General features: G+C 50.1%; 9 protein-coding genes across 9 annotated transcripts; all 9 read left to right on the top strand.

The window, feature by feature from the left end:
• Positions 1-289: 289 nt before the first annotated feature.
• On the top strand, positions 290-2178 carry ASPZODRAFT_19188 (hypothetical protein; the record flags this gene model as incomplete). The annotated part of the gene is made up of 4 exons (XM_022727351.1): positions 290-520; positions 626-1345; positions 1454-1938; positions 2007-2178. The coding sequence occupies 4 exons, from the start codon at positions 290-292 to the stop codon at positions 2176-2178; spliced, it is 1608 nt and encodes a 535-aa protein (XP_022578398.1).
• A 391-nt stretch (positions 2179-2569) lies between these two features.
• Positions 2570-4603, top strand: ASPZODRAFT_135923 (hypothetical protein). Its single transcript, XM_022723936.1, has 3 exons — positions 2570-3113; positions 3196-3988; positions 4050-4603. Exons 1-3 carry the CDS (start codon positions 3048-3050, stop codon positions 4412-4414), a joined length of 1224 nt encoding a protein of 407 aa, XP_022578397.1. The 5' UTR covers positions 2570-3047; the 3' UTR covers positions 4415-4603.
• Positions 4604-4725: 122 nt separating this feature from the next.
• ASPZODRAFT_145820 (hypothetical protein) lies at positions 4726-5865 on the top strand (the record flags this gene model as incomplete). The annotated part of the gene is made up of 1 exon (XM_022725113.1): positions 4726-5865. The coding sequence occupies one exon, from the start codon at positions 4726-4728 to the stop codon at positions 5863-5865; it is 1140 nt and encodes a 379-aa protein (XP_022578396.1).
• Positions 5866-8350: 2485 nt separating this feature from the next.
• ASPZODRAFT_102770 (hypothetical protein) lies at positions 8351-10038 on the top strand (the record flags this gene model as incomplete). The annotated part of the gene is made up of 2 exons (XM_022720812.1): positions 8351-8515; positions 8565-10038. 2 exons carry the CDS (start codon positions 8351-8353, stop codon positions 9963-9965), a joined length of 1566 nt encoding a protein of 521 aa, XP_022578395.1. The 3' UTR covers positions 9966-10038.
• Positions 10039-10623: 585 nt separating this feature from the next.
• Positions 10624-11208, top strand: ASPZODRAFT_73663 (hypothetical protein; the record flags this gene model as incomplete). The annotated part of the gene is made up of 1 exon (XM_022729906.1): positions 10624-11208. A coding segment is annotated over one exon (585 nt), but the record flags the coding sequence as incomplete, so codon positions are not given.
• Positions 10967-12228, top strand: ASPZODRAFT_135919 (hypothetical protein). Its single transcript, XM_022723935.1, has one exon. The coding sequence runs from the start codon at positions 11218-11220 to the stop codon at positions 12100-12102; it is 885 nt and encodes a 294-aa protein (XP_022578393.1). The 5' UTR covers positions 10967-11217; the 3' UTR covers positions 12103-12228.
• A 1544-nt stretch (positions 12229-13772) lies between these two features.
• ASPZODRAFT_135918 (hypothetical protein) lies at positions 13773-15351 on the top strand. The gene is made up of 6 exons (XM_022723934.1): positions 13773-14057; positions 14133-14218; positions 14271-14277; positions 14330-14532; positions 14600-14656; positions 14709-15351. The coding sequence occupies exons 1-6, from the start codon at positions 14004-14006 to the stop codon at positions 15295-15297; spliced, it is 996 nt and encodes a 331-aa protein (XP_022578392.1). The 5' UTR covers positions 13773-14003; the 3' UTR covers positions 15298-15351.
• Positions 15352-15810: 459 nt separating this feature from the next.
• ASPZODRAFT_891110 (hypothetical protein) lies at positions 15811-16344 on the top strand. The gene has a single exon (XM_022730347.1). The coding sequence runs from the start codon at positions 15905-15907 to the stop codon at positions 16271-16273; it is 369 nt and encodes a 122-aa protein (XP_022578391.1). The 5' UTR covers positions 15811-15904; the 3' UTR covers positions 16274-16344.
• A 766-nt stretch (positions 16345-17110) lies between these two features.
• ASPZODRAFT_73608 (hypothetical protein) lies at positions 17111-19430 on the top strand (the record flags this gene model as incomplete). Its single annotated transcript, XM_022729904.1, has 2 exons — positions 17111-18976; positions 19032-19430. 2 exons carry the CDS (start codon positions 17111-17113, stop codon positions 19428-19430), a joined length of 2265 nt encoding a protein of 754 aa, XP_022578390.1.
• Positions 19431-21377: the final 1947 nt, after the last annotated feature.

The following is a 21377-nucleotide window of genomic DNA, read 5'->3' as shown; positions in this document are numbered from 1 at the left end:
AATACATATGTAGTATGACCATGTCGATTGCCACGCCTTCATGGATAATCTCTCATCGGATTTCAATCTTCATCTGCTGTGGCTGCGTATTTTATTCCTGGCCATGCATACGGCCTCGTTGATCAAACCATGAGATGCCGTCGACGTGATAAGAAAAGCATTGAAAAATGCAAATTGTCTCCCCCGTCTCCCCCCTCCCGGGAGTAGGAAAGAGATATCAGATCTCTTGGAAAAAAGGACCGATCTGCCTTCTCGAAGACCTCCTCTTTCTCCCACGCCCACGTTGAAGATGGAGCTTCGAAGCTTTGCTGTCAGCGTCGATCCTAGCATCCAGGCGTCCGTCGTCTTGATCCTGGGCATTGGGGTCATCCTGTGTTTTTGTCCTTCCCTAGTCCGTACCCAGAATTTTCCGTCTTCAATCATCTGGGTTGGCCGAAAGAACCAAATGTTTTCGGTGGTCAGGGCCTGTCTCCGCGAATACACAGCGGGTCTATCTACCGTGCTGGATGGTTATGAAAAGGTTCGAGCCCGTAGTCAGATCGAGTTACTTATATGGAGCATTGGGTCCAAATCAAGCTTTTCTTCCTTTTCTTGTCTGACTAACTGACTCTTGGTTTGATTACAGTATTCCAAGGCAGGGAAGCCATTCATCTTGCCTGCCATTGGATTCGATGCCCAGATAGTTCTTCCTCCTGACCATATCAAATGGCTCATCGCCCAACCCAAGGAAATCCTCTCATCTCGAGCGGTCCAATCCGAAAAGGTGGGAATCAAGTACATTGCCCCAAACTTTACCTTCAACTACGACCATGCCCTGATTGAGGCGCTCCGGGTCGATATGATCCGAAACATGGGGAGAGTGCAGAGTGAGCTGGTCGACGAGATACGCGCGGTGGTCGATGAGACATTGGGAACCGATAAGACGTCCTGGAAAGAAGTCAACGTCTTTGATGCCATGCATATGATCGTCTTTCGAGCAAGCAGCCGAGTCCTCTACGGACGAGACCTGTGCCACAATGACCATTTTATCCAAAGCTCCCTCCGCCTTGCCACTTGGTTTGGGCTCGGGATCATGGTAGTCGGCCAGGTTATGCCTTGGCCGTTGCGAAGATTCGTAGGGTCCGTCATAGCCATCCCCATCGCGTACTATCGGAGGCAATGCACCAACCACCTGTGGCCCCTTCTGGCCGAGCGGTTCGAGAAGATGAAACGCAAGAAGCTGGATCCCGGCTTTGAATACAGCCCGCCAGGTGATATGATCACATGGATGACCCGCACGGCGATCGATATGAAGGATCAAACCATCGAAAGTCCCAAGCCGGTAGCGAGCGTGTTTACCATGGTGGTACGTTTAGTTTTCTTTCACCTAACTACCCTTCTTCTTTCTCTCTCGTGAGAGATCTCTCTAAGAGCCACGAGTGAACTTTTTTTTTTTTTTTTTTTTTGCAATTAGAACGCCGGGGCCATTTCCTCCAGCGCAGTCACCGCAACCCACTTGTTTCTCGATCTCCTGGGCTACGACTCGGATCTCGAATACTACCATGCCCTCCGTCATGAGGCAGAGGCTGCGTTCGACTCTCCCGAAGCTTGGTTGCAGCCGTCCAGATTCTTCGACCTCCATCGGACAGACAGTACAGTCCGGGAGACGCTCCGACGGAGCCCGATGACCAACCGGGGCTTGGCCCGACAGGTGATGCCCCCAGACGGCGTGACGCTGCCAGATGGCCAGCATCTCCGGCAAGGAACATGGATCGGCGTGGCGGTTCCGGGCATCCACCGCGACGAGCGATTCTACCCAGACCCGGACGCGTACCAGCCGTTCCGATTCGCGCCCGAGCAGACGGAGCAGCAGGGGTCGAACAACGGGGACCACAAACGCACTCTGCTGGTGACCACCAGCGACACCTTTTTGTCTTTTGGCCATGCGCGTCGTGCTTGGTGAGTAGTGGTAGTCGTGCATACTCCGTACATTCTTTCTAGGAGATCATATCTCTAACTCCAACCAGTCCCGGTCGGTGGTTCGCCTCGCACGTCCTGCAGCTGCTCCTGGCGTACATCACCGTCCACTACGACGTGCAGCCACTTGGCAAGCGGCCAGCCAATGCGGTCTGGGGAGATCACCTTGTGCCTCCGACGGGTACGAAGATGAAGGTTCGCCGACGGGAAGTGAGACAGTGAGACGGTTCAATTAGGGGGGGTTTTTTTTTTTTTTGCATCCCATTGATGCAATAAATTCAACCATTGTGATTTTTTTTTATGTCGATGGTTGATTGGAATCCCACAGAGTACAGCAGATAGTATCACTACGGAGTACAGTCTGGTCTCTCTCATCTCCAGAAAATCCAGTCCTTTAGACACACCATGATTTGCCAATAATATTATCCCCCGTAGCAGCGAGTGCCTGTCAAACCCACTGTTGAGGCTCCACCGGCGCATTCTGTTGATTAAGCTAAAAAGCGTTGAAGGGGCTAGCGAATAATAAGGAAAATCCCCTGCCAAGCCACGATGATCTTTGTTCAACTATTACTACAGAGTAGAAAAAATTAAGAAAGTTCTTAACATACGGAGTAAAGGAGAATTCAATAAAACTCTGGCTGTGCCGGTTCCTATTCCTCGCTGTGGTATGTATGTTGTCCTGTAAGACTGGCAATAATTGGAATCCTCCATACCTAAATAAAGAGTGGACCATGGAAACGGTTTTTCTGGAACAAAGACTCCTGCGTCCGCCTGCGCCAATGATAATAGATGGATACTCAATCTCGGGCGAATCTTGACTTGTTCCAATTTTCTCCAATTTTTCCCAATTTTTTTCTCTCAGACCTTACTTGTCTATGGGCGCGGCTGGTATCCACCCTGGGGGGAGGCGAGTCGCGGAGAGTCCGCCAGGGGAAATACAATGAAGGAGTTATTAGGTTTGGAGATAAAAATATTTCTTATCGCAGGATTTTTCTCCTCTTCTTTTCCCTTGCTTTCTTCCTTGGTTTTGTGTTAGCAATCTTGCTACTACTCACTATCCTACCAACTTCAACTTCATTTGAACATCCATCATGGCTCCTCGCCGGATGTCCGTCACACAGACGGAGCCTCGAGCCAGGCGCCTGACTCTGACTGGAGTGAGTTCTTCTCTCTCTCTCTCTCTCTCTCTTCTCTTCTCTTCTCTTCGTTTGAAGTGTCAATTTAACGGATCTCTCCTAGGAACCCGAGAAGAAAGAAAAAGAGGTGCCTACGCTGAAAGCACTCAAGGATGCGATCCCCGCGGACTGCTTCGAGTCGTCGGTGGTGACCTCGATGGCGTACTGGGTGCGGGACATGATATACATGGCGGTGCTGGCGTACGCGGCGTTTCAAATCCATCTGCTGCCGTCCGTCTGGCTGCGCGGCGCGGCGTGGATGGCGTATGGCTTCCTGCAGGGCTGCGTGGGCACCGGCTTGTGGATTCTGGCGCACGAGTGCGGCCACGGGGCCTTCTCGCCCTACACGGGCTTCAACGACTTCATGGGCTGGCTGACGCACTCCTTCCTGATGGTCCCCTACTTCTCGTGGAAGTACACCCACGCCCGCCACCACCGCTACACGGGCCACATGGAGCGCGACACGGTGTTTGTGCCCTGGACGGAGCAGGAGCTGGCCACCAAGATGCGCGTCAGCATCAAGCAGCTGGCCCATCTGGCCGAGGAGACCCCCCTGGTCTCCTTTGTGCAGCTGATCGGCCACCAGCTCGTCGGCTGGCAGCTGTATCTGTTCTTGAACGTCACCGCCGGCATGCGCAGCGGTCCCGAGGGCACCACCGTCAAACGCAACGCTCGTTACAGTCACTTCGACCCGACCAGCGCCATGTGGAGTGGCTCCCAGCGTCGTGGTATCTTCTACTCCGACATTGGCCTGCTGCTCATGGCCTCCTTGCTCTACTATGCCGGTCAACAGATCGGTAGCTGGAATGTCGTCTTGCTTTATGTTGTCCCCTACTTTTGGGTCCACCACTGGCTCAGTATGTTCTCTCTCTCTCTCTCTCTCTCTCTCTCTCTCTCTAGTTCCTTCTAATAATCTAGTTGCCATCACCTACCTCCAGCACAACCACCCCGAAGTCCCGCACTACACGGCCGAATCCTGGACGTACACCAAGGGTTCCCTGGCGACGATTGACCGCACGACTGGCTTCATCGGCCGCCACTTCTTCCACGAGATCATCGACTACCACGTCGTCCACCATCTGTTCAGTCGCATTCCCTTCTACCACGCCGAACGGGCCACGCGCGCCATCCAGCCGCTGCTGGGCGAACACTACCACGAGAGCAAGGAGGAGAGTTTCCTGGGTTCGCTCGTGCGCACCTTTCGCCGCTGCATCTATGTCGCGGATCGCCAGCAAAACGGCGTCTTGCACTGGGTGTTTAAGGATGCTGCAGTAGCAGAGTAGTCTTTTTTTCTTTCTTTCTTTTTTCATGTGTAAACTCTTCTGCATTTTTTGATACATGAACTTTTGATACATGAACGCTTTTATGGATTTTCCTTCTAATGCACGAGCCATTGGATGGTTAAAAGTCAGCAGATAGAATAGATCAGCAGATAGAATATACTTATTGTCACCAGAATAGATCATCTGGTCTTGTATCATATTCTATAAATTATCGTAGATTTTTCTGTCTTTGTATCTCTCTATACTTGGGTATGTCTATACATCTATACTTCTTACTTCTATACTGTATATATCATTCTATTGCTATATCCATGTCCCTCTCAATCGAAATCCAAAATACCACCGGCGGCGTCCTCTACGCGTACGTGACAGGCACGACGACCGCCGACGCCCTCTTCCTCCTGCAATCCAACGGCACTACCGCCTACTACCCAACCTCGCCGTCGACGACCCTGTCCGCCCTGGCAGTCGACTGTGCGATCGCCGTGAGCAGCGCCGGCACAACGAGCCTGACAGTGCCTTATCTCTCTGGCGCCCGGCTGTGGTTCTCGCGCGGCAGCCAGCCGTTGACGTTTTATCTGAACCCGGGCCCTGCGCTGGTCGAACCGTCGGTGTCGAACACCAGCGACGTCAACTACGAGATCGCATGGGATTTCTGCGAGTTCACCTTCACCAGCACAGAGCTGTACGCGAATATCACCTACGTGGATTTTGTGTGTCTCCCGATCGCGCTGAGCCTGACGGATACCCAGGGCGCCACGCAGACGGTCTCCGGCATGCCTGCCGACGGGCTTCAGACGGTGTGTGACGCCCTGCAGGCTCAGAATGAAACAGACGGCGCAGGTTGGGATCAGCTGGTCATCACCTCTTCTTCGACGGGAGCGTATCTCCGAGCAGTCAGTCCCAACACGGGGATCGCGATGGACGATACTTTGTTCGACGGATACTACGATACCTACGTCACAGAGGTGTGGGACATGTACACCGATACAGAACTCACAGTCGACACCCAAATCAGCTATGGAGACGTGACGGGGAAAGTGGTGGAAGACGACGAAGACGACGACGAAGACGAAGAACAAGTGCTCACCTTCACCGACGGGGTGGCAATCTATACCACCCCCGCCAGTGCAGATATCTTCAGCTGCAGTTCTGGACCGTTTACGCCGTCGGGGACCACGGAAAAGGACGACATCACGGCCAGGTTGGCGGCGGCGTTTAATCGGTCGACCCTGCTGATCGACTCGAACCAGCCGGAGGGCGAGGTGGTCTCGACGTACTACCAGGCAGACATCACCAATCACTACGCTAGGATCTGCCATGCTACGGATCTCGATGGCGAGGGGTATGCGTTTCCCTATGATGATGTTGGGCCCACGGATGGAGCCGATATCTCGGGCAGTGTCGTGAGTTCTTCGCCGGCTTTATGGACGGTTGTCGTGGGGGGATAACATATATATCTATCTTATATTTCTATTCATGTCTTTACTATCTTATATATCTTGTATTTCTCTTGCTAGAAACAGTGAATATCAATGGTAATAGGCAGGTTTATTTTTATAATAAAGTCATTTAATACCTGAGTGACTGCAGCCAAGTGTTTGTCGTGTATGTAGTATTTGTCTTGTCGAAACACCCAAAACCTTCACTTTTCCCTCCCTCCCTTCCTCTGCCATCCCCTCTCTTCCCATCTTCCCTGCTTCTCTCTGCCTCATCTTCCACTTATCTTCGACACCTTCAAAAACCACAAAATAGAGAAATTCATCTCGGATAGGTCTCTTGTCAGATCGGCTACAGAGAAGACAGACTGGCGAAACCGCCTCAACCCATCTTTCACAGGAATATCATGTCCATGTAGAGCCCTACTAAGTGTCTGGACATTTTTTAGTGGCCTGGTTTTCCAGTTCGCACAATTCCCTCACAGAGAGAGAAAAATCAATTGACTATCTGATCAACTGATCATAGAGAGGAGTACGCTACCCTCCTGTTGAGATGCATAGCGACCGAGAAACTCTCTGATGGACTTTCACGAGCACCTTCATCCATAATCGACTATGTCACTACCTCCGCACATACAGCCCCGAGAAACATCTGGCCCCATACACATTCATCGTTGGCCCATCCGGGGTGGGCAAAAGCTTCATGGTCAAAGAACTGGCCATGAGTCATGGTCAATATCTGACCTACTTGAACCTATCCCATGAACAGTCTCAAAGCAACGTCTGGTTGCTCTCGCCTTTCGATTGCGAGCCTATCAGAATGCGGAATACGTGATTAATCACGACCATGGCGAGAAATATCTCGACTTTTAACTCTCGAGTTTTGCCAGATTTTTCGTCTGGAGTATACCATTGCAGTCTCACTTTCGAAGTGGAAGCCTGCATGGGTGTGAGACAAATCACACGATATGGGAGAAACGCCTGGTGATGGATGGATTATATACGCTGAAAGTCTTGCCTGTATATTCCGAGACAACAGGCAATTCGCAACGGTGGTTAACAATCTCCGATAATCTTGTTCTCGTCAAGTCCGGTGGTCTCGGCAGATCCCCACTGGCCAAGTATCTAGAGGATTACCTGGACATGCGCGTAACTCAACAATGGATTATGATACTAAAAGGTTCTGCTCCAACATTATAGAGTATCATTATCAGGGAGGCTGTAGGATTGCTATGACTTATATCTTGGCCACTAGACCACTGAGCTGCAAAAATGTCCAGACATCTAATAGGGTATACTACATCATATATTCCTGAGACACCACACGATGTATTCTATTGTAATATTACCTTAACTTTGGAATTGACTTCACCCGCCCCACGAGCCTTGGAAAAAGTATGTATACTCCAGAGTCCGTAGTACGGAGTATAATGACTGTGGATCTAGGTTGCACAGAACCTTGATACATTTACCTAATGTGTTTTGCTGAGTATCACCAGGCTGTCTTCCAGACCTTGACTTTACAAATCGTCAATCCTCAAAATAGACTGCCCACTACAGTGACAGTCTACTATGATCGCGTGACTTCAGCCTCGACTCAGCCACAGCTACATTACTAATTCGAATTCAATTCTAATCCTATTCTAATTCTCTCCCAAGTGCGGAGTACTCCGGAGTCCGTACTCCGTATTCTACTCCGAGTCTGTCGGCAGAGCCGAGAAAAAATCGGCCGCTATTCCGGATGCAGATTTTTCTCCGTGGGAGACCGCGAGAGACCCCGTCGAGTGCCGCGTGACAAGCCGTGTCTGGCTTTTTCATGACTGTCACCCGAGCATGTGATTGGTCAAGTAGGCGATCGGCGCCGAGATCACATGAGGATCAACAGGGCGTTCCCTGATCCGGTTAGCAATCAACACTGCCCTAAACCGTAACCAGCCTCCACGCTAAGCCCATTCTGTACTAACGCAGCCACTTCCAGCGGGTCTGGGCCGAGCGCGGCAAAAACCCGATGACAAAAAAAAAACCCAGTCCCGGTTCCGGCGCCGGCTGACCCACGGAACCGGCCACATCAGGTGCCTGCGCTAGCCCCAAACAGGCAGTTCCCGGTCTCCCTCCACCTGCCTCTTCGCCGACCTCGACGGGTTTTTTTTCTCCTCCCCCGTGGAGAGGAGAGAAAATGGGCAGTGGACACTGGACACTGGGCAGGGGGCGCATTCTGGAGAGATGGCCAGACTCGCTTCTCGTCTCCCACATGGCTGAGTTTTCTACTCCCCCTCCGCTTCTGTTCTTCCCCGGTTGCGGGCTGTGGGGTATATAATCCTCTTCTTCTCCCCTGTTTCTGCCCTTCATCTCACCTTTCTCATCAATCAATCAATCAATCAATCCATTAGTCTTCTATATATCAATCGTCTATATCTATCCATCAGGTATCTTTCTATCAATTGTCTATCTCCTTATCGGTCGTCTATCGAGTCACAAAATGCCCGGTGGTGCCGTCATGTCGTCGGTACCCGACACGGGGCGCCTGGAGGCCCCCATCACGATCAAGGCGTACCTGATGTGTGCCTTTGCTGCCTTTGGTGGTATTCTGTTTGGTTATGATTCTGGATATATCAGCGGTGTCATGGGGATGGATTATTTCATCCACCTGTTTGAGGGAGAGGTACGAATCATACTTTTTTTTGTTTTTCTCACAAAAGCTAATGAATTAGAATGCTTCTGCTCTCCCCTCGTCGAAAAAATCTCTCATCACTTCCATTCTCTCGGCTGGTACCTTCTTCGGCGCCCTGATTGCCGGTGATCTGGCAGACTGGTTCGGTCGTCGCACAACCATCATTGCCGGCTGCGGCATCTACCTGGTCGGTGTGGTGCTGCAGACTGCCGCAAGTGCGTTGCCCCTGCTGGTCGTCGGTCGGCTGGTGGCCGGCTTTGGCGTCGGCTTTGTCTCGGCCATCATCATCCTGTACATGTCCGAGATTGCCCCTCGCAAGGTGCGTGGTGCCATCGTGTCCGGCTACCAGTTCTGCGTCACCATTGGCCTGATGCTGGCCTCGTGCGTCGACTACGGTACCGAGAACTACACCAACTCGGGCGCCTACCGCATTCCCATCGGCATCCAGCTCGCCTGGGGTCTCATCCTGGGCACCGGTCTCTTCCTGCTGCCCGAATCCCCGCGCTACTATGTCCGCAAGGGCCAGCTGGACCGCGCCGCCCACGTGCTGGGCAAGGTGCGCAGCCAGCCTGTCGAGTCCGAGTACATCCAGCAGGAGCTTGCCGAGATCGTCGCCAACAACGAGTACGAGCTGCAGGTCATCCCCCAGGGCGGCTACTTTGCCTCGTGGTATAACTGCTTCCGCGGTAGCCTGTGGTCGCCCAACTCCAACCTGCGCCGCACCATCCTGGGTACCTCGCTGCAGATGATGCAGCAGTGGACGGGTGTCAACTTTGTCTTCTACTTTGGTACCACCTTCTTCGAGGCCCTGGGCACCATCCACAACCCCTTCCTCATCTCCATGATCACCACCATCGTCAACGTCTGCTCCACCCCGATCGCCTTCTGGTCCATGGAACGCATCGGCCGCCGCCCGCTCCTCCTCTGGGGCGCCCTGGGCATGGTCGTCTGCCAGTTCATCGTCGCCATCATCGGCGTCACCGACGGCCAGAGCCCCTCCGCCGTCTCCGCCATGATCGCCTTCATCTGCATCTACATCGCCTTCTTTGCTTCTACTTGGGGCCCCGGCGCCTGGGTCGTCATCGGCGAGATCTACCCGCTCCCCATCCGCTCGCGTGGTGTCGCCCTCTCCACCGCCTCGAACTGGCTGTGGAACTGCATCATCGCCGTCATCACCCCTTACATGGTCGACTCCGATAAGGGCAACCTCGGCGCCAAGGTCTTCTTCATCTGGGGCTCCCTCTGCGCCTGTGCCTTTGTCTACGCTTACTTCCTTATCCCCGAGACAAAGGGTCTCACCCTCGAACAGGTCGATAAGATGATGGAGGAGACCACCCCGCGCACCTCGGCCAAGTGGACCCCTCATTCCAGCTATGCTGCCGAGATGGGCTTCTCGGAGAAGGATGCCGCAGAGGTTGTCCATGCTGAAGATAAGGTCTAACCTTTCTTTGCCTTTTTATTTTTGTTTTCGATTATGCCTTGATACCTAGTCTTGTTCATGTTAGATGATATATGTGAGATGTTGATATATGTATAACACTACATTAATATTCATTACTTTTCTTTACTATTTACAAAGCTTAGCCCTGTAACATCTTATATACTAGACAGTAGACAGTAGACATAACAGTACTAACTGGATACTATATAATATTATACTGTTTTATATCTAGTCTGTGTCATCTTACATTAATAGCTATACTAGATATCTATCTAATAGATATAAGATTAAGATTTTATTCTCACTAGGCCTCTACTAGGTGTATCTACATTTAACACTATATCGACAGTATTCACTACACACATTACTAGATACAACATGACTAGTTATTCTGTTTGTGATCTCCCTTTACTCTCCTCTCTCTCTTCCTCATCATCTCTTCTCTTCCCTCTTAGATATCTTGAATGTAGCCGACTCGATGTCCCTCGCTATGCAGGAGACCGTCTCCGATGAAGACGACAGCATGTCTTCCATCGACATGAGCCCTTCTGATAAAATGGCCGAACCTACCCCCTCTTCCAGCGATGAGGAAGAAGAAGAAGAGACAGACATGGACACTTTATCCAACGCTTCCTCCTCCTCTGGGTCCTACCTGATGATGAACTCGATCGAAGTCGACGAAGATCCCACCGAAAACGATTTTTCCCTCCGTCTCGACGGTCCCTCGCACAGCATGGAGAAGATCCAAGACTACAAACCTGGCGGTCATCATCCCGTCCACATCAAAGACTGTCTGGGCGGCAAGGGAGAAGAAGAACGGTACTACGTCATGAACAAGCTGGCGACCGGCCACTCCTCCAACGTCTGGCTATGCAGAGACCTCGACTACGAAGTGCCTAGGGAAGGCGAGCTCGTCGATCCCACAACCCTCACAGCCGCTCCGCACAGATACGTCGCGCTCAAGATCCTGCGTGGCGACGCTTTCCACACGGGCCAGGGCGAGGCGGACATGGTGAGAGACCCGATGACTCCCTTGGCGCCTGACGACCAGCTGCTTTCAAAGTACCTCTGTTTCCCTTTTGCTGCGTTTCTCATTGAGGGGCCCAATGGGAACCATCGTTGTTTCGTTTATCCGCTGTTGGGTCCTCGTGTTTCGTCTGTCATTAGGATGCTTCCTGCGCCAGAGAGGGCCCTCAAGGTGATTTGCAACCAGGCTGTTCTAGCATTAGATACGATGCATCGCGTGGGAAAGATGTGTCATGGAGGTTCTTTCTCTCTCTCTCTCTCTCTCTCTCTCTCTATTTGTTTATTCTTTCTGACGAATGAAGAATTCAAACCAGATAATATCCTCTTGAGACTGGTCGATACCAACCCTATCCCAATGACCAAGCTGTGGGCTGATCTCGGCGAACCGCAAAGAGTCCCCATCTTGACCTGCGACGGAGTGGCCCATGACCGACCGAACGTGCCGCGATACCTCGTCCGCCCCATTGACTTCCACGGTATTGATCGAAGCTATATCCAAGGCAGCATCGCGCTGATCGATTTCGGCTGCAGTTTCAAAATCGACGGTCCCCATCGCCGACCGTGGAAATTCGACACCGCGTTTCCCTATGCGTCGCCGGAGCTGTCGCTGAAAGACCAGCTAGACGTTGCCAACGACCTCTGGGCGCTCGGGTGCACGCTTTTCGAGCTCCGGACGGGCCGCATGCTCATACAAGCAGACCACAGTGATCAGCACGGATCCCTTTCCCAGATGGTTCTCCGGCTAGGCGGGATGCCTCAGGACCTCTGGACAAGATGGAGGGTGCGATCGCGGTACTTTGAGGCTGCGCCGCCGTCGCATGGCCCGCGGAAACCGCCCCCGACTTTGCCATCGCTGCATTCTTCCTCTCTCTCTTCTTCTTCTGGGCCACGGTCTCTTCGCGATGCAGTCGCCCTCGGTCTGGAATATACTCACCCCGACCTGTTGGAGCCTATCAAACGTGACATTTCCGAGGAAGAAGTGATTTCTTTTATTTCCTGCTTGAACCAGGTTTTGAAATACGATCCTGATAAACGTTTGGCTGCGTGGAAGCTCAGAAAGCATCCGTGGTTCAGTCTTGCGGCAGACCTCCAACCTTGTGGTAAAAATTAATATTCTTGGTATTTCGGTTGTCATCTAGGAATAGACTTTGCTGTTATCTGAACGGATCATAGGAATACCATCAAGATTGAGAAATAAACGGTTTCCGCGTAGACCTAGCTCTGCTGGTAAATGTCGTATTTAGTAAGATAGTCTCTCTATTTCAAATTACCTTGGTTAATGTCGGTTCGTTAGATTCATCCTACTAGTTGATACGAAAAAGGAGAATCAAAAAATTTCAATCCGTCAATTCAACTTACTAGTCCTCCATCGCTGGGTTCTTGGATGTCAATTCAGTCTGTCAATCGAACCGACTTGTCTGCTCGCTGGGTTCTCGGTGTCCCTGCCGTCTACATCCGTGGAGCTGTAAGATGCGTATACCTGCTTGCGGTTTTCTTCAGCAACTCTCTTCATTTCTGCAGGCCTTGCCTCGTTTCGGCTCTCTTCCGTGTTGATAGATGAATGAAGTCGTCCAGCCTCGACCGTGATTGGTGAGTTTCCTCCGCTGTTCCTCTCCCAGTCAGCGCTGGCAATACAGAGTATAAGCAGGTACTTACCATCTATTGTCTGAAGCGTGAAGAAAATGCCGAGGATAATAGTAAGAAAGCATCTGCTAATCTTGGTACTGTATCAGGTGATCTCACTTAGCATATCAGCACTGGCTTGATCAAGAAGTTGCTGTCCTTTCCTCCTTCCTCCTCCCACCAACACCCCTCATAGTGACACTTTCATCGACAATGTGCAGGAGCCAGTGAAGGCGATCGATGGTACTATTCGATGAGTGTGTTGCGCTCGGCTTTCTACTGCTTGAATACGGCAGCCGAAGCAAGGCAGGCTCACTCTTATCGAATCTCAACCGAATAATCGATGGCTCAAGCTATTCAGTCCGTTCATTTTATCCTTTTTTAATACTTCATACTAACTTTCTTTCTATTTATAGGATACCTCTATATGCGATGACATGAAGAGACCTCATATCAGTTATTGCCCTGAAAATACCTATCGTGTACACTGTTCGACTGACCGTATATTTGGCCCCGTCTAGCAGATGGTGCTGGGAAAGACCTGAGCAAGATGGAGGATCTAGCGGATCCAATGCCTCAAGAGCCTTATCATGCATGGATTCGCTAGGTATTGATATCTCGGCTGTCGGTCACTCCATACTCTATACTCCGGACCTAACTCCCTATTACTAGTACCGACGAATACTCCATACTGCGGACGCGGTGCGGAGACTTGACAGCCTATAGATACTTAGCCCTGCACTGTACTTACTACTAGAAAATGGGGGCCTCTAAACAAACTATACTAAAAAGGTGTCCAAACGATACCAATTCAGAATTATTTGTCTTCCGTAGCTGCCACCAACTGTTCATCCATGTCTAACGGTTTAGATTAAGTACAAAGATCCACGTAAGCTTCTTCCACGAGGGCCGCACTGGCTCAAATCATATCAGAAGTGAGTATTTATTATTTTTTCGTCACTAAAGTGGATTAAAGGCCAGTAGATCCAAATAGGCTCGTCAAAAACACTTGACTAAAGCTTGAATGATTTCCATGATCAGGCTCGAGGACTCACGGCACCAAGGCACCAAGGCACCAACAGCATGATCACGTTTGCCTAATCAGTAAAACCCCTCCTCTCTACCTGCTTTCTCTTTGTTTTCCCGTCCACGCAGCAGAATGGCTTCCTTGCATGACTCGATGACCCCCTTTTGACCAAACAGAGTGAGCGTGAGTGGGACGTCTGCGGGTGAAACCAGCGATATGCAGCTTGCGTTGTCCGTTACGACAGGGATTCTTGACAGTCCGTCGCAAGATTGAACCGCTCGCTCAGTCAATAAATACCATTGTTTTCTCCTTGCTGGGCCCTCAGACGGTGAACTTGATTCTCTCTGTCAATTCGAACCACCATGGCCGATGAGAATAACCCAGTCCCTGTCGCTCAGGCGGAGCTCATTCCTGACGTACGTCTCTCTCTTTCTATTTCCTTTTCTTTTCTATCTTCTCTTCACTAAATGGCTTTTTTCTGATTACTTTAGGATGCCATTGTCGATGACGACCAGGTCTCGTTGAGCTCGCATGGGACTGACTATACATCGCTCAAATCGAGTGTGTTGAATTACGAGTATGCTTGCACGATAAATCCATACAAAATAAATAAGATCTAATCATTCTAGATACGATGTGTGATTTTCTGTCTACTACAATCATCTTAAGCTCTCTACTGACTGCTTAGAATGGTCGCCGATACCAAAGCTACCGCAGGGGTGAATACTTGTTTCCCAATGATGAAGTTGAGCAGGACCGCATGGACCTGCTCCACCATATCTATGGCATGATCTTCGGAGGAAGCCTGCATCTGGCGCCTCTCAAAAATGTCACTGGTCGCGTTCTCGACCTGGGAACTGGAACTGGTATCTGGGCCATTGATTTCGCAGAGTACGTCAGACCTGCACTGCATCCGTTTTTCTAATTCATCAGTAACATGAGGGTAATGATTATATAGTGAGTACCCGGCTTCAGAGGTGATCGGCAACGACCTCAGCCCAATTCAGCCTGGATGGTGAGCAAGTTCGGTCTCCTGTGCAATTCAACCACAGCTCACTTTATACAAGGGTCCCCTCCAACTGTGTTTTTGAAGTCGATGACTTCACTGCCGAATGGGAGTTCAGCCAGCCGTTTGAGTTTATCCATGGCCGTGAGCTTACAGGAGCGGTCAAGGATATGGACCATCTCGCAAAGCAGGCCTTTGAAAACCTGAAGCCAGGGGGCTTTTTTGAGGTGAAGAGTATTGGTCTTGATGTCTTCTCTGATGATAATACCTACGAAGAAAAGGCCCAATTTACAAAGCAGATGTGTGGATTAGTCCATGAGGCGAGCACGAAATTCGGAAAGCCTTTACAGGACCTGAGTAAATGGGAGGATGACCTCAAGGCCGCCGGGTTTGTCGATATTGTCAATAAAGTGGTTAAAATCCCAATGAGCCCATGGCCCAAGGATCGAAAGCAGAAGGAGATTGGCCGGTATTTCCAGGCCATGCATGTCCAGGGCATGAACTCATATCTGCCCAAGTTATTCTGTGATGTCCTAGGCTGGTCTAATCTTGAAGTCACGGTGCTGATCGCCAAGTCAAAGCAGGAGCTTTTTGATCTTTCTATCCACCAGTACTGCAAGCTCTACACTTTTTATGGCCGGAAGCCATAGTCATTGGCTTTTATGCAGTCCTAGGTAGCTAGTACTAAGACAATTTCTCACTTCCATTAGACATGGTAGATAGATACAGTAGTATTAGAGTTTGATCTCTTCTTGCAGAATCAGTAATCTGCTCAACAGGTAGAGGAGATACCTTAAAGTGTACAGTAGATGATCAATTGCTTCATATTTTGATGGTTATCTTGGTAGTTACCTACCTAGCTATAAATATATGGAGAGTAACCATAGTCTTTCTTTTTTCATACCAAGGCGGGAGTAAAGGGGGCTCCTTCCATTTACAACTTTTCCTTCTCCCTTCTTCTTGTTTCTCTCCTCGGGTTTTTCTCTCTCTTTCAAAAATCTCTGCTCTCTTCTTTCCCTTCTTCTTCCTCGTCAGTCAGAGTTACCTTAAAATTGTTCAAGATAACTAACAAATTGATTCGCCATGGAGTCGTCTCTTCCCTGTCCCTCCTGGGTTTTTTCCACTGCTTCCAACACCCAGTGAGTATTCTCTCTCTTCGGACTTACCCTCTCAATATACTGAAAATCAGTCAGTGTCGCGAAAGATCGCTCCTGGTTCAGTGATGATTACATCCCCTTTGCATCCTTTTTCAAGGACATGATGGGCAACATGATGGAAGTCGTTGGAATCGGAACTGTCGAGCTCCCCACAAAGACTTTGCCGAACCTGACTGGCCCGGATTCGCACGGCACCCTTCGGCTGAAGATGGTTCTCCATTGCCCCAGCGCCAGATGTAACATCGTCGGGGTTCCTATCACGGGTGATTACGGGGTTATCGTGTCCGGCTATGTCGGCGCCTCCGGTCACGCCGGTACGGTCACTGGCCTTTCTGACCGTCGCCCCGTGGCCTACTTCATGCCCAGTGTTGGAAGTTTCCCATTGCTAGAAGTGCAGCTCAGTGAGCCTCCGGTTGGCCCTGTGGTTGGGCCTTCTCCTTTCAATCCCTCCCAGGCATACATAAATTAACGCGAACTGGCCAGAGAGCGAGTGGCAGAGATTCGCAGCATTACCAACTTCCAATCCCCATGAGCCTCCCCTCTCACCGGAAGAAAAAGCATGGCTCAAGAAACATTATGGAAATGAGTTCAAGTTTCTCCATGACCACGGATTAAGCATCTACAAGGACGACGATCGAGAGGAAGGGCGGGCCATTATCCGAGCCCTGATATCCAAGGAATAAGGCGCCATCACTTGGAAGAGTAAAACAGAGTCTGAAACAAGTGGCCAGTGACCAAAGATTTTCTTTGCAAGTCTTTAATGCATTTTTCATTACTTAATGAGCAGATCTCATACCAGTTATATGAACTACTAGTATAAGCATAATGAGATAGAAACTACAATGCAAACCAGCTGCCTCCTTTTTTTAAATTAATCAACTTGTTAATTAGTATCTGCCCCGAAGACCTCGTGGGGTTGATACGATCTATAAAGTTTGCATTTCCCTATATAACACAGGAAAGGACTGAGCCAACATTGCAGTGCATTAGCTAGCGAATCATTAGAAAAGATAGTTCTATTGGGAAATTATGAGACACGGCGCTAAGAATTGAGCAAATTATCAATAAGCAAGAAAGTTGTTAGATAAAAGAGATGGTTTCAAGAGGCGCTTGACGAGTCATGGACATTTGATTCATTAAAACCCCAGCTTCGGCCTTCCTCTTTTCTCCCCAAGCACCCCCTTCTCTTTCCCCTCTTTTACTGTGTCCTCTCAATCTTTTCTTTCATCATTTTCTAGTTGAAATCCTTCTTCTTTATCCTACATACTACATATATTTTCTCCTCTCATCTCTCTCCGTTACCGTCATGGGAGAGGCTGGGGACGACGCTTTGCAGCAGCTGCAGTCCCAGCAGTCGGAGCTGCTGGACGTGATCGATGAACTGCGGACCATCGGGCTTGGTCGTATCCTCGAGCTGCCGCAACTGATTGTGTGTGGTAACCAGTCGAGCGGCAAGAGTTCAGTGCTCGAAGCCATCTCACGCGTCCGCTTTCCCGCCAAAAGCAACGTGTGTACGCGGTTCGCAACAGAGGTGATTCTACGCAGAAGCCCCTCACCACGCGTCAAAGTGAGCATCGAGCCTGGTCCATCGCGGAAAGATGAGCAGGAGCGACAGAGATTGCGGAACTTTGCATCAGAGACCTTTGAAGATGGCGACGATTTGCCCTCGCTGATCGAAAAGGCCAAGGAATGGATGGGGATCAGCGATACGACCAACGCGGGTTTTAGCGACGATGTTCTCAAGGTTGAGATTTCGGGCCCGGATAAGCCAGAACTGTCGCTGGTGGATCTCCCAGGTCTATATTATTCCACGAGCAAGGACCAGGGGTCTGCAGGCATTCACATCGTCCGCAACCTGGTCGAGCGGTATATGAAGAATACCAGGAGCATCATCCTTGCCGTAATTACGGCTAAGAGTGACTATCATCTGCAGGAGGTATTGAACATTGCTGAACGCTTCGATCCTCAGAGGGAGCGAACCTTGGGTATTATCACTCAACCTGACATTCTGGAACCAAACTCCGAGGAAGAAGACACCTATCTGCAGTTCATCCGCAATGAGAAGATTCGTCTTCAGCTAGGTTGGCACGCGTTGAGAAACAGGTCTTTTGAAAGCAAGGATGCGTCTGACGATGCTCGTGACGAGAAGGAGAAGGAATTTTTCAACTCGGGCCGATGGGAAACCGTCTCTCGTGAATTTGTTGGCATTGATAGTCTCCGACGACGCCTCAGCAGTGTCTTGTTGAATCACATCAAGCACAATCTTCCAAGTCTGATCACGGAGATTAATGAGAAAATCACGATCCGACAGGCGAAGCTCGCTAAACTCGGTAATCCGCGCTCGACCTTGCACGAACAGAGAGCTTATCTCCTTAAGATCAGCGGTAGCTTTGAGAGACTTCTCAGCCACTCGCTGGATGGGATATACCGCGATGAGTTTTTTGGTGGATTAGATTCTTCACTGGACGTGGCAGATCCCAGACGACTCCGTGCCGTCATCAGGGAGCTCAACGAGGAGTTCTCCGAAGCCATGTACCAGCGAGGCTGTCGCCGCCAGATCGTCAACTCAGGAACTGAAACAGGGTACTCTGCTTCTAATGACTCCAGAGCGGATTCCAACCGCTACCTCCAGGACTGGACCCCTGTCAAGATCGACAGGGGTGATCTCGAGGAGGAAATGGCTGAACAAGCCCGGCTGAATCGTGGCATTGAGCTTCCCGGTAATGCAAACCAGTTCCTGATTGGCAACCTTTTCCGTGATCAGTCACAGCCCTGGGAAGATATCGCCAGAACGCATCTTCTCACGGCCTGGGAGTCTGTGCGGGACTTTATCGACCTTCTTCTCCAGCATCTTGCAGACGATCATTCATACCCACTCCTGATGAGCCATCTTCTCGACCCAGCCTTGGAAGAGATTAAAGAAAATTTGTTGGACAAACTTCGGGAAGTTAATTCTTACAACAAGAGGGGACATCCTCTGCCGTTTGGCCGCAAGTTTATCGCTGCCATCCGACAGGTGCGCAAGGAAAAAGAACCGTTCTTAAAGACGAGGAATAATGATACAGCAGACAGCATCAGTCAGCCCTCTACTGATTTAGATGATTTGGATGAATCTTTAGGGGATCAATTTGCTGCTTTTGCAATCATTGATATGATGCAGGCATATTACAACGTGGGTTGTCGTGCCATAATTTTATCTTCCAAGTTTTTCATTGACATCAAAGCAGATTACCATCACCACCTTTATTGACAATGTCGCTATTTTGGCAATTGAGAACTGTCTCCTTCTTCCTCTCGAAGCCATTTTTACCAGCCTCACGATTAATAATATGGAACGTGAACAGATTGAGCTCCTCGCCTCTGAACCTGCCTATATCAAACAGGATAGAAACACTCTGCAGAACGAACTTGAGAAGCTACAGGCTGGCCTGCGCGCCTGCAGTCGTCACAAAACCCTTGTCCGACGGCCCAATACGTCGCGCAAGCCGGCCAAGGCATCTGATAAGGGTCAGGAGAACGGAAAAAAGGATGACCCTGGCCAGAAAGAAGGCAGCACTGTGCAAAAGAGTGCGAGTCAAACAAGTGATACGGGTCACAAATCCCTTTTCTCGAGTATGTCCCCATAATCCTTGGTGACAAGAGGTATTCTTACATTCTACAGACCTTGAAGCAGGGATAAAAAACTCAGATTCGACCAAGAGCTGTTCAACTACCACCCCTTCAAAACCTGGTCTTTTTGTGTTCCCTGACAAAACAGCGGACACAAGATCGATCTCCCCATCTCCTATTCGAGGGACAAGCCCTCTCCCTCATCATGCAGCGAAAAATAGCCTATTTCAAAGCGCTGCAGCTCGTGATGCAAACCTCGTGACGCAGCCCCTTGTTGCATCAACCGGCCTTTTTGGTGGTCTAAAATCTGCTGACACGAAGGATCCGGTACAAAGCACACTTTCCAGTGCCTCAACTGGAAACAGCGTCTTTGGTCATAAGCCTACTGAACAAACTGGGCTATTTGGTGGCTTTGGCTCCTCCAATACTAGTACCGTCAAACCCACTGGACAACCCGGACCATTCAGTGGCTTTGGCTCTTCCACTAGCAACACATTCGGAGCCTCATCGTTCAACCCAAGTACCCCTAGCACGAAAGGAAATTTTCGGTAGGACATTTGACCATCTATCACTCCTCGCTGTCCATCCCTGTCAGCCCTCCCCTATGGGCAATGATCTTCTGCCGTTCGTCTCCCCTCCTTGTTTTATTGGACATACTAGACGTCTTCAAAGACTACCATTGATGCTAATTTAATGCTTCGATATCTCTAGGTTATTCTTCAAGCGTGATGGCCTTGCTACTCCATGTTATTATTATCAAGCCATCACAACGGTAGATCCGTTTTCAAAGTATTCATTCGAGGTGACTTGCCCCTGGTTCTGATAGTATAACCCAACTAACTCGATCTTTCAGGAATTAAGATTGGGTGACTACATGAGAGACAAGATTGAGGATGCGACTGTCTCGAAGCGTTGAAGGAGGCCTTGCAGTTGTCATGTTGTGGATATTGAGCGACAGCTTATACTGGAGAACAGTGTACGCTACACCGGGCACTTTTGAATGAATATTTCTTTTTCGGTTTCCATTCTTGGCCATTATTTCAAATATCGTTTCCCTTCTTTTTGGAAGCTTATGCAACAATGCAATAAGAAGTATCTCTTCGACTAAGCAGACCGCATGGATAGATGTCCCCGAGATGGCGGGGACTCGGGGATCTCTCCATCGGGGACTTAGCGACAGCACGGAGCACAATAATATACGAAGTCATGGAGACAAATGCAATCCATCATGCGGAGAAACCGCTTGAGCCGATTGGCTTCAGAGACCCAGCTACGTGTCATCTGCGGTGTGCTGACTATGGCCGTATGGTATCCACAGATGCTCCTTTATTGCCAGAAAATGATGCCACTCTCTGTCGCATTGTTCTGTGCGAGACGACCGACTAGCTGACCAAACGACATCGTTCCGTACGCCGAATTCCGGTCGAACGGAGTCCAAGCCGTACTCCGTACTCCATACTAGGGCAAGAGAAACCCCACGATTCAGCGTCTGACGGGGCTGACAGTTGTACAGCAGATCAGTGTGCTGCAGATCAATGCGCATCAAGCTCAGCGAATAAAAGCGGGCTGATCTACGTCTCCTCTTTGTGTCATATGCGCTTTTACCTCGAGCAAAGATGGTGATGGCAGTGGTTGATCCTTGATCCACACCCTCATACCTCCCGAGGAAACTGTTTGTGCCTTGGAAATTTCGAGGTCTAGCGCTAATGGCCTATGGAAATTCTCGGAGAATTTCGTCTCCCTCCACACGGACCGGGACGCTTGGAAATTCTAGCCGCGGATCATCCTGCTTTGATTGGTATCTCGGGGGGGTTGAAATTCCAAATCCTGAATCTTGATTCTCCACATGGTGGTGGTCGCCGACCTCGTCGGGGACCTGAGGCGAGAACGAAAACCCCGCTTAAGGCGTGACAAGTGTCCTTGGGTGGTTCATTATTGCTTACTGCTTGCTGTTGCTTGGTACA

Source organism: Penicilliopsis zonata, assembly GCF_001890105.1.
Source record: "Penicilliopsis zonata CBS 506.65 unplaced genomic scaffold ASPZOscaffold_17, whole genome shotgun sequence".
Classification (NCBI taxonomy): domain Eukaryota; kingdom Fungi; phylum Ascomycota; class Eurotiomycetes; order Eurotiales; family Aspergillaceae; genus Penicilliopsis; species Penicilliopsis zonata.
The sequence above is the reverse complement of the archived record's forward strand: the minus strand, read 5'-3'. Positions and strand labels throughout refer to the sequence as shown.

Coding starts and splice junctions, on each gene's coding strand:
- ASPZODRAFT_135919 (XM_022723935.1), top strand. CDS start 11,218: ATGTGTCATGGAGGTTCTTTCTCTCTCTCTCTCTCTCTCTCTCTCTCT.
- ASPZODRAFT_135923 (XM_022723936.1), top strand. CDS start 3,048: ATGGCTCCTCGCCGGATGTCCGTCACACAGACGGAGCCTCGAGCCAGG. Junction 3,114..3,195: donor GGCGCCTGACTCTGACTGGA/GTGAGTTCTTCT, acceptor GATCTCTCCTAG/GAACCCGAGAAGAAAGAAAA. Junction 3,989..4,049: donor TTGGGTCCACCACTGGCTCA/GTATGTTCTCTC, acceptor CTAATAATCTAG/TTGCCATCACCTACCTCCAG.
- ASPZODRAFT_891110 (XM_022730347.1), top strand. CDS start 15,905: ATGATGGGCAACATGATGGAAGTCGTTGGAATCGGAACTGTCGAGCTC.
- ASPZODRAFT_135918 (XM_022723934.1), top strand. CDS start 14,004: ATGGCCGATGAGAATAACCCAGTCCCTGTCGCTCAGGCGGAGCTCATT. Junction 14,533..14,599: donor TGGGCCATTGATTTCGCAGA/GTACGTCAGACC, acceptor ATGATTATATAG/TGAGTACCCGGCTTCAGAGG. Junction 14,657..14,708: donor AGCCCAATTCAGCCTGGATG/GTGAGCAAGTTC, acceptor ACTTTATACAAG/GGTCCCCTCCAACTGTGTTT.